Source organism: Anneissia japonica, unplaced genomic scaffold, assembly GCF_011630105.1.
Source record: "Anneissia japonica isolate Jap-2015-1 unplaced genomic scaffold, ASM1163010v1 scaffold287754_len4335492_cov202, whole genome shotgun sequence".
NCBI classification, from domain to species: Eukaryota; Metazoa; Echinodermata; class Crinoidea; order Comatulida; family Comatulidae; genus Anneissia; species Anneissia japonica.
The window spans coordinates 1,525,143-1,536,830 of NW_022705543.1; the positions used below are offsets into that span (position 1 = coordinate 1,525,143).

The 11,688-nt window shown below is 35.5% G+C and overlaps 2 protein-coding genes across 3 annotated transcripts in view; one reads left to right on the forward strand and one right to left on the reverse strand.

Moving 5' to 3' along the window:
• Window positions 1-3,185, forward strand: part of LOC117105847 (hemocyanin AA6 chain-like) — a 7,694-nt gene extending 4,509 nt beyond the window's left edge. The window contains exons 6-9 of the mRNA XM_033247158.1: window positions 240-548; window positions 1,316-1,462; window positions 2,039-2,225; window positions 2,649-3,185. Of these exons, the coding sequence (XP_033103049.1) occupies window positions 240-548; window positions 1,316-1,462; window positions 2,039-2,225; window positions 2,649-3,145 (1,140 nt within the window). The 3' untranslated portion in view covers window positions 3,146-3,185. The remainder of the gene's footprint in view (window positions 1-239; window positions 549-1,315; window positions 1,463-2,038; window positions 2,226-2,648) is intronic.
• Window positions 3,186-3,313: 128 nt separating this feature from the next.
• On the reverse strand, window positions 3,314-9,055 carry LOC117105746 (G-box-binding factor-like). 2 transcript variants are annotated; one of them, XM_033247010.1, is made up of 4 exons: window positions 8,897-9,055; window positions 8,380-8,557; window positions 6,681-6,788; window positions 3,314-5,666 (listed from the first exon to the last, which is right to left on the reverse strand). In XM_033247010.1, the coding sequence occupies exons 1-4, from the start codon at window positions 9,004-9,006 to the stop codon at window positions 5,361-5,363; spliced, it is 702 nt and encodes a 233-aa protein (XP_033102901.1). In that variant the 5' UTR covers window positions 9,007-9,055; the 3' UTR covers window positions 3,314-5,360. The 2 variants fall into 2 exon arrangements, with proteins under 2 accessions (XP_033102901.1, XP_033102900.1); XM_033247009.1 differs by having other exon boundaries at window positions 3,314-6,038.
• Between the last annotated feature and the right edge of the window lie 2,633 nt (window positions 9,056-11,688).

The following is an 11,688-nucleotide window of genomic DNA, read 5'->3' on the forward strand; positions in this document are numbered from 1 at the left end:
AGCGTGGGGGGGGGGAGCGAAGTGGGAGGGGGCAGCGAAGTGGAAGGCTTAGCGAAGTGGGGAGTGATGATGATTAGGTGAGGGGTGTAGCTCGCAAAATAAGGTGGTTTGAGGTGATTTTTTGGGCTATTTGTGTGGGGAGGGGGTATTTTTTGACAGAATATGCACCCCTAGATACCAGCACTAGATATATAACAGCAATACCAACATTGAATAATCAACCAATTAACTTTTTACAGGAAAATTACAGGACGGTTGTGACAGATATCGAGCGACTGGGCTGTGCCCTACAAGCGAATATCGGCAGCCCTAATCTACAGCTTTACGGCAAACTGGGACTCCATGGGTGGGGACATATTCTGTTATCCTTAATCACAGACCCACAGGCCCAATACGATATACCCCCGGGTGTTATGATTGACACTAAGACTGCCTGTAGAGATCCAGTTTTCTATAGGTGGCACAAGTTTATCGATGATCTGTTTGTGCACCACAAGGAAACGCTGCCACCATACAAAAAGCAAGATTTGGCGTGGGACGGTGTTGAGGTAAGTTCAGCCTAAAGTTTAACATTGGACAGAAGACAATTGAAATTGGACAGAAACAGAAAACTGTATAATTAGTTGTCACATGAGTGAATTAATTAGTTGTAAGTCTTAAGTAAACAGAGCTAGTGTATCGTCTGCCTTCTATATTGTAAAGTGAGGAATAATAATAATAATAATAATAATAATAATAATAATAATAATAATAATTATTATTATTATTATTATTATTATTATTATTATTTTTAGTATTATTATTATTGTTATTGTTATTATTATTTTAGTCTTTAGTCTTGATATTTGCAGCTGACTCAGCTAAACTGGGATGATTTGGTGGCGACGCTACCATTTTCAGCCGGCGCGAGATAAATTAAAATAAATAAATAAATTTAGAGGATGATCCATACGGAAAGGGTAGTGGCTCTTTTGAAACAAATAGGTGGTGCAATATGAACTAAGCCATAGTGTATGCGATAGAACATTATTAATATTATTATCATCATCATCATCATCATGTTGTTTTTCAGTTCTTCTAGTAGGCCTATTTAAGGTCTAAAATCTCAGGATTTCTTTGTTGCACATCTTTTTGTAACAGACTAATTTAACTTGAAATGGCCTACATCTCTTTATGAGTTGTTTAATCGTAAGACAAAATGCCGATTTAGGAAAATTTGAACAATGAACCTTGACATTGGACGGCAAACTACTCCACCAACCTCACTTATATTAGCTTGATTATTAAATTGTTTATTTAAATCTTTAACACCTAGATCGTTGACGTCACTGTAAATACGATAGATGAGCAGTCAAACTCTCAGCCAATTAGGAACCAGCTAATGACCTACCAAAAAACGACGGAGATTGATGTATCCAACGATGTATTCATTAATCCAGAAAAATTTAACAATCCGGTGAAGGTGAAAATTCTATTTAGCATATGAAAATTTAATGGAATTGAATTATCATTACGTCAGTTTATATTATAAAAAACAAAACGTTATATAGACTTATATATATTGACTTTTCCTAGTGTTAGATACTTTCAGAGAGCGCCACCAGCGTCTGTTTATATCGAGAAACTTTTTATATAGTATGGGACGTCATTGGTGCAAAGAAGTAATATGGAACGCCATTGTTACCAGAATTGATTGATTTTTAATAGTTTTCATTTAGGGACTGGAATCCAGTCTAAAAACGTTATTACAACATTCGCAAATGTTGTGAATATGTATAGGGTATGGCAGAAAATAACATTAACTCGCATCACAGCAATGAATTTCTACAGAAATTTCAATGGTTCCACAACACCAAAATACGTTATTATAACATAAAATTGTTAGACGGGAATTAGCATTAGGATTGTCTTTGCTTACAAGGCGGTGTTTGTGGGGTTTTCATAATATTTGATGTAGTCTGTCAATACTGTATTGTGAATTTATGTAAAATTTTTTCGAATAAATGCTAATTCTTACAATAATTAAATATTATTGAAGGTGGAAGTGAACTCTACAGATCATATGCCATTCTACTACAAAATCCAAGTCGTTAAGAAAACAAAAGTACCCATCAAAGCGACCGCTAGAGTGTTTTTGGCACCGACACAAGATCAAGCTGGAAACAGGATTGACATCAACAAACAACGAAGGCTAGCTATTGAAATGGATAAGTTTGTAGTATCCCGTAAGTTTACATTTGTTAAATAATAATTTAAGATATATTAATAATTAAATAATAAACAAATTTTTAAAATCAATTATACACTCTTGTTAATAAAGTTCAGATCTCTCAATACAAGATATTATAAATATCAACAAATATCCATTCTATATAAATATAAAACATTGGCATATTCCAAATAATTTTGACTCTGTCATCATGTACGAAAGCTTACGAACAGGGGTGTAACTTTTTTTTACGTTTGGAAAATGGTAATTTCTCTAGTTACAATACTCAAGACTATAAATTGTTCTGTAATAATTATTATTATTCTTACATTGTATTTTCAATTTTCGTGGTTTGAAAAAAAAAAACTGATCATTTATATTCACTGCAATATATTTATTTTATTTTAAAAATTTATTTATTGTGTAATTTTTCTTCTAGTGAATGATCAATCTGAGACTATCCTTCGTTATTCAAATGAGTCCACGGTGCTGGTTCCACAAGAGAAAACAGTAGCAGATCAACACAATGACATCACATCAGGAGAAGGTACGACCTGTCCAGAGAAGAGTCGCTGCAACTGTGGTTGGCCGTCCAACTTACTTCTGCCACGTGGGAAAAGGGATGGGATGAAGTTTGATCTCTTTGTCATGCTTACCAACTGGGAAGATGACATTGCTGAGGTTGGTTCCAACTTAAACAAGGGATCTACATTCTGCGGGCTGCAGGATCGCCACTACCCCGATGTAAAGCCAATGGGTTTTCCTTTTGACAGAATCATTGGTACGGATAATAATCGTGGAAGATCAATGACAATGAGTGACTTCGTACAACAATTTGGTGAAACTAGTAACATGTACACAGCGAAGATAAAAGTAAGATACGCAGAACCATGTTGGACAGAAAAACAAGAGAGCAAACAGTGTTGGCAGGTGTAAATGTATCTTGAGAGGCATTACATCAAATATGCTAAATACTGTACTGCAATATTTCAGGTTGCGTTAATATTCAACAGTTCAATATAAAATAATATTGCTGCAGGCTTGAATGAATGCGAATGTGCACAATAGGACACAAAACTAGATGCAAATGATTTTCAAACCAAATTTTGTCAGATTTCTTTATTTGTAATGCAAAATCCAACATTTTAAGAAATGTTCACCAAGTAAAGAACGACAGTCTATTTCTCTAGTACTGTAGCATATTATCCTCAAATTTGCATATTCATGTCTCTAGTAGCATATTATCCTCGAATTTGCATATTCATGTGTATATACTGTATGGGCTTGCCATGCCAAAACCAGCATCGGTGACAAAAACATGAAAATTAACTTCTTAACATGTTCCAATTCCCCACATTATACAATAAGCTTTAAAATGATGGGTTATTTACTAGCATCGATTTACTATTGCCAAAGTTGATGAAAATTAGATAAGATAAGCTTTATTGGTCTATTCACATATAAAAATACATAAACAGAAATGTTTCTTGAATCTGGCATCAAATTACAAAAAGCAAAGAAATTTTAACGCAACGCAAGTATTATGGCTTCTTTGCCACATTCTTATGCTAATTAGTTAGTTTAACAATTAGGATAAGTATGCTGGTTTTGGGACGCCAAGCTTCCTATAATGTCACCCATATATGGAAATATCACAGGTAAAATGTTTACTTTGAACATGGGATAAATTATTATTATTATTTATGAAAATAAATGGACGATCTAAGAATGCATTATTGAGTTTTAAAATTATCATTGCATGAACGCATATCTCTGACCGTTGAAAACTGTCTACAGAATAACTTATATTTATAAAAAGCACCACAAAAAATCTTCAAAACTTCTTGAAAATATAAAGTATTTACACATAATTAAAAAGTGTGTTAAATGTTACATATTCAACTACTTTAATATGTGAATATGAGTTACATAACCTTATTTCAAATTTATATAGCAACAATTAATATAAATTGTTATTACAATATAATAGTTCAGAAATTCTTGATTATTATCTCTAACATGGTTGAAAATATTCATCTGGTTTCAGGTTAGTTCAAGTTACTTGGTTTGATAAAATAGAAAATACTTCACATTCTTGATTATTATTAATATAAAACATAATTTTCCCTTATTTAAAATATCACTGTTTTATGATATATCACAAATATAAAAATTCTACATTATTGCATGTTGTGTGCTGGAAGGAATACCATCATACATAGCATATTATATTTGCAGCATCTGGGGCTGGTTTAAGCACTTACATTTTACAAAATTGAATTATATGAGCTACATGCTTCACAACACCATTTACATATAACTTTCAGATGCACATAACATCACATGTTGTTATTGCTCAGTCAAGAAGTTAAGGTGGTTTGACGCAGAGCCTTTACATCAGCGCTAGTTTGAGACCTCTAGATATGGTTCAGGCACTGATCTCTAGTATATTAGCTGGATTGCTCATCGGCCAATCACTGTACAGAAAAAAGTGAAGCCACTGATGCTATATATACATGAGCCAAAGTGACGTTCCAGTCTAGAAAAGTTGTTGTTTACATTTGTTTAAATTATTGTTACAAATATTGATTCTTGCAATACTTTTTAATAATATAAAATTTAACAAAATGTTTTTTTCACATTATTATTCAAATCAACATGCCTATTTGTGCAGCATACAAAAGTGCAAGCTATGTCACATTCTTGGTGATCGTCACACTGGTTCTAAAGTTATGCGTTGTGATGATGCATTTATGACGTTTCGGGCTTCCCAACATGACGTCAATAGCTTCACTAAATCCTGCCAATGAGCAATCCAGCTATTAGAGGTCAGCGGGTTTGGGTAGTTGTAAAAATCTTTTCAGATAAGGAGTATAACCTTATGTACACAAACTATATTGAGTGCACTGTAAAGAACCCATGACATCCTTCTGAAAGAGAAAATTACCTGTGCTAAAAATAAAAAACATAATACCTTAGCCCAACAATGGTGGAACTGAGGTAGTCGGGAACCTCCATCTTTAAAAGTGCCTTTCTCAACCCCCTCTATTTCAAATTCCTGGATCCACCACTGCAACTCTTATAAATACTTGAAATAAATACGTACTATATAAAAACTTATATATATAAAATCCAAAAATAATAATAAATATTATACAGGCACTTGAATGTAGAAGGTGTCAACTTGATGTTGCTGATTTAACTGTTGCTGTGGTACCTGCTGTTGGTGCACTTGATGTTGCTGATGTTGTTGCTGTTGATGTTGTTGATGCTGATGTTGTTGAACTTGCTGTTGCTGATTCGGTTGCATGCTGCTAACTGTCTGCGTAACCATCCCTTGAAAATGCGATTGCGTCTGATCACAGATAGTTGGCGGGCAATGCTGGGTTCCGAGAAGGTTAGAAAGTACACTGGAACCAGGTTGCATATTGCTCGTACTGGTGAGAAGCGTGTAATTCTGCTGACAAGGATGAGACGTAATTTGCATAGGTAAAGTGGACACGGTAATTTCGTTTAATTGGTGGGCTTGAGACATGTTCACAGTAGTATCATAACTACTCAAACACACGTCTGTTGACGTTTTACTAACTTTGCTTGCATTCTTGGCTCTAGTTTGTTTTCCATGTCTAGTTTTATTATTCTTCGTTTCTTTGGTATCTGTTGGCTTTTTCTTCAGGTTGTGTGTTTCCCGATCATACTTGCCCCTCTTTGATGGTCCTTTCTCGGGCCAATGACCCTCTTTTAGTTGTTTGTAAATTGAAGCGCATGTTGCTTTGGATATTCCTGTATACATTGAAGCCCGCTGACTTATATCTTTTATTGATTGTATCTATATAAATTTTAACAAAATATTCAAATAAAAATCAACAATCACAGAGGACATCATCAATTGAAAAGAATCTTTGAAATTTCCAAATGTAATCTATTCTATATAAATTAGCTTTCATGCATAAACGAAGTCTCAAAGCGCTGCAACTGAAAATTCTCTGTCACCTAAGATTTTAATCGACTAAATGGAGTGTGAGGAAGAACTATGCTAGTGGTAGATCTGCACTGACTAGACCTAAGATAAACTTAATATTCTATGTAGCATTGTAAGCAAGAGCAATGCTATGGAGAGGTTTATATGTAAAAATACGTATTTTAAAAGTGGTACTTTGCCTAACAGGCAGCCAATAAAGAATTTTTTTAAATATTGGTGTATGCGCTGATATCATGAAACTTTTTTTAGTAGCTGAGTTTAACTTAAGTTGTTCAGTTTATTGGTTATAAAGCCCACCATTGCAATAGTCTATTTTAGTGGTGAAGAGAGCATGGACAAGCTTGTGATGGTTTTAAACTCCATTTTGTTGTTTTTTTGTAATGTCACACTTTAAAGCTGAAAATAAATACAAATACACATTTGAATTGCAGCATACTTTGTATTTATGCTGTTACTGTACAGTACTTAGAATTGAACATTAATATTTACCTCTTTCCATTTCTTTTCATTGTGACAGCACAATAACACCCTGGCTGTAATATCCATCTCCCCTTGAGTTAAATCTTGCTTAGTCCCCCGCCTTTCTCTTTCTGGAAACTGTTAAGAAATTGACATTCAATTCTGATCATGAACTCAACACTAGAGGGGGCTATAATTTCTGAAAACAACTGCTTACAAAAGTGACATACCACTTATGCACCCTTGTGCAGTGATCTGCAAAGCTCTGACCCCAGGGGCCCCTGCCAATTCAGTCCTTGAAGTAGCACCCTAACCCAAAAAGGCTTTGTTGAAACAAAAAGGGGAAATATAAGAGAATAACCCATACAGTAACTTGCATCGTCATTGTGCTGAATTGCGTATGGGCGTGGTCCATGACTACCTAGCAGCCGTAAAGAGGCATTTCATGGAAGCTAAATGGATGAGGAGCGGCTGGAACCAGCACCGATGTTAAGGCCGTTGCTAGCGGCGCCCCTGCCTTACCGTTGGACCACTTGACTCGCCAAATGTGTCTCTGACAATGACTAGGACATAATATTATCATATCATATAATGGTATATTTGTCAAATTATTTTTTTTATGGAGATATAAAAAAGAAAATACATTCATATTTTAATTCTCTGAGTGTTAATTAATTACATGTGGTGGTGAAATTTTCACTTGACAAAAAGTATGTTCTGCTTTTTCTACCCTCTGATGGTGTTTTGCATGTTATTCAATTATTTTTTTAAAGATGTTATTTTATTTGATTTTGCTCAAAGAAAAAACAAAACCAGCAAGATAATGAAGTTGGATGATAAAATATATATTTTTTATTTATATATCATTACCAATCGAGGAGGGTATAGGAACAAATAAAAATAATAATAATGTTGACATAGGAAAGTAAGGCGAGACTTGTTTTTATTCCTTGTTTTGCATACCTTTTTTTTAAAGATAATTGGAGAGGGTGGAATAAAAATAAATATAAAATTTTGTTTTCTTATTTAGCAAATAGTTTTGCCAAAAACATCCAGATAAGAATACTGAATACTGTTATTGTATAATTGTTTTGTATAACTTTTAGTCTCTTTTAGTTTAGTTGTTTTTTCTTTCTCATTGAACGCACCGAAATGTTGTGTGCCACTGAAACAAAAGTGTATGTTCAGTTGAATAAATAAATAAATAAAGAAAATAAAAATAAAATTTTATTGGTGAATGTAAAATAGGATGGCTAAATGCTTCAAATTCAATTAATTAGAAAAAAATATACATCTTATTTTTGGAGATTAGGAGGCAGTGGAGGGCGTAATAAAAATAAATAAAAACCTTTATTTTTTTCTGAAATTTCCACTTTTTCGTGGCGGCGGGTGCGCTAATTGGCCAAAAATAAAATTTTATTTTTATTTGTAATTATCAGTTGATGATGATCAGTTGAGGGGCGCTAATTTGCAAATTATGCTGATTTTAGGTGATTTTTAACTACTTGACCATGATTTGATCTATTTCGACGAGCTATATAGGTTATACCCTGTCTCTTATACACATCTGGCGTGAGTAATTATTTTGGGGTGGCGTGCGCCCCACGCCCTCCCCTACATACGCCACTGACTATTGCATATTTTTATTAAAAACTAAAACAAGTTGATGATGCACATAGATTTTGCAATATAATAAAATAACTTTGGAATGCGGAACATTGTAACTTACATGTAGTTCGTCAATGCTTTTTAAAGATGATGTCCCAGCCTCTTTTGCAGTTGACTTGTTTGGACAACGAAAGCTAACATGACCACTTGTATGGCAGATTTTGCATTTTTTCTTGTGGAATTTCTTGTTGTGACCAAATGCACCACAGACTGAGCAGGTATTCTGTCGCACTGATTTTCTATTTTGGAAAATAAATCAAACCATCATTAATTTGATGCTAGGCCTAGTACTTGTACATCTCCCTGCTTGTACTCACCTAGGCCTAGCAATTATGGATTGAAATATCTAAAGCCAATAGCAGCAATTAACCAAATGCATAAGCCTACCTAGGCCCCTACCTTAGTTAGGGTAGCGGTATAGTTGCCATGTGCAAGGGCCTGCTGCTTTGCCTCAGGCTCAGCTTGGTTAGGCTCTGCGAGGCCCGCCAAGATTAGCTAGCCTAGGCTAGGACAAATATGGCTTACAAAGCCAGCCTGGACCTAGGCCTATGTACAAAAAACTAAATAATTAACCATACCCTTCTGATGCCACACATTCCGTTGATAATATTTCAGTCGTGTCTACTTCTGGATTTTGAAATGCAGGCGTATTGAGGGAGTCAGTTTTGCTTATTTCGCCCTCATCCATTTTCCTGTCAACGTTTAAAACGGGAACAGGTCAAAACGGCAAAAGCCAAAACGGCAATAAGTCATAGCGGCAATGACCAAAACGGCAAAAAACCAAAACGGCAACACTTTTAGACCAGGGGTCGGATTTATCAAACTAGAAATCGGCTTAAAAATTCTTCTTAAGACCATTTCTTTGCTTTGTCTTATAATTATCAATGAGAACTCGTCCAGTAAATTACACATGCCATAACAAGGTACCGTATTTGCGCGAATAAACGCCCCGTTTGAATAAGCGCCCCTCAATAATATCAAGATTTTCTTTTTAGCACGAATAATCCAATCAATATTGGGCCTGTGGTTGTTTGCATGATTTGAGCTGCATAGTGGAAACAAACACATTCTTCTTAGGTCAATATCAAAATGAGGATATTTCTCATCCCAGATGATAGCTCCGATCCTTGGACAGACAGCGCCGAGGCCTATATTTCCAACTTTACTCTTTTTATACATATTTGTCTATACCTAGTCCTACTCCTCTTGTTCTTTTTCCGACCTTTAGCACATTCTCATCTGAGTTTTCAAGAAAAAATACAATTAATGATCCTGCCATCCTGCTAATCTTAATCGGGCCGATGCCCAACAAGCTAACCACTACCCACCACCACAATTGCATCTGCTATTTTGCTGTTATGTAAATTCACGCATTCTTGTCATGAGCCATGTTCTCTGGACGATTATCTTTTCCGCCTAACCACCATTCGTAATGTCCTTATATAATCTTTTTTTTTATTCAAAAAGTGCCTCTTGAATTTAATAATTTCCCATAAGAACCCCTCGATTTTCATTTATTCCATAAGCGCCCCCTCAATTTCCAATCTGTTTTCATAAGCGCCTCATTTAAATAAGCGCCCGTTTGAACAAGCGCCTCTCAAAAAGTGCAAAAAATATTTCAAGCGCCCGGGCGCTTATTCGCGCGAGTACGATACGGTACTGTATTGTGGGGTGTACGTTTATTGTATGCACGTAATGTGTATACATTTTTTTGTGTGGGGAGGGTGAGGGATGTTTATGATTTATTTAAACTCTAAATTGTATTTTCTTTAGTTAAGTTCTTTCATTTGTTTAGCTTTAAGTTGTTGTTTTCCTCTTTGTTCATTAGATTAAGTTTGACTGCGCCACTTTCTTGTGTGCTGCCACTGTTGTAAAATAATAATTATTTTTATTATTATTATTGTATGATGTATTCTGTTTTTGGTTTGCTGCCAACGAAGTCAACACAGATATGATACAAACCAAAGTTGTCAGTTATTTAATATGCCTTTTCCACGAATCGGTAGACATCTTGAAGTAATGACAAACATTGTCCCCGTTAAAATTATGTCAGAAAATCAGCCCAAAAGCTTATCTTATTTCTGTTGGTTACGCACCGCTGATTCGCAAAGTTTTTTCATCACTTCAAGATGTCTACCGATTCGTGGAAAAGGCCTACCTGAAACCAGTGTCAGTATAATCTTAGGTAAGCATGTGGTTAACATAAGCAACAATTTAGTCCAATGAAACTGTTCATCATCTTCACCCTACCGGCGTCACCACGGCGTCCCGCCGATCGATCAAACGCTACGTTGTTATGTGGGTGTTTTATAGATTATTGAGAATATGGAAATATCACCGAAAAAATAGATAAAATGACAGTTGAATGACCAACAAAGACAACTGAAGACAATACTTCGTCATTAGAAGTTATTTAGTATAACTTTATTCGAAAAATTAATCTCAAAATCGAGTTGCCGTCCCCGGAGTTTTCAGTGACGTCGTATGATTTGTGTGCGATTTTTACCAATTAACCCTTAAGTAAAAAATAGTTGAGCCATGTAGTACCTTGCAAATCAACCCAGAGACCCAGTAGTTTGTTGATTGTTTATTGGTAGCGTCCCTTCGCTGCCAAAACTAGTTTTTTGGCAGTTGCGTCCCCGGTGACATCGTGAGGGCATGGTGAAGGCTGGTTACGATTTGGTGGCATATCGATTGAGTATTTTCATTCATCTGGTTATGTAAATCAGTGACGTATCTAGATGTCTTAGAATGGGAGGCTGATGCCAGGGGGGGGGGCGCGAAGGTGAGGTGGGAGGGGATCGATAATCAGTTTGAGGAGCGCTAATTCGCAAAGTAAGGTGATTTTATGTGATTTTTAACTATTTGACCGTGATTTGGAACCAGTGTCAGTATAATCTTAGGTAAGCATATGGTTAACATAAGCAAGAATTTAGTCCAATGAAACTGTTTATCATCTTGATACCTTCCGACGAAAATTGACCCTACCAGCGTCACCACGGCGTCCCCACCGATCGATCTAACGTGACGTTGTTATGTGGGTGTTTTATAGATTATTGAGAATGGTAATATCACCGAAAAAATAAATAAAATGACAGTTGAATGACCAACAAAGACAACTGAAGACAATACTTCGTCATTAGAAGTTATTTAGTAGGCCTATAACTTTATTTGCTGAAAATTAATCTCAAAATCGAGTTGCCGTCCCCGGAGTTGTCAGAGACGTCGTATCATTTGTGTGCGATTTTTACCAATTAGGCCTAATCCCTAAGTCAAAAATAGTTGAGCCATGTAGTACATTGCAAATTAACCCAGAATCCCGGTAGTGTGTTGATAGTTTATTGGTAGCGTCCCTTCGCTGCCAAAAATA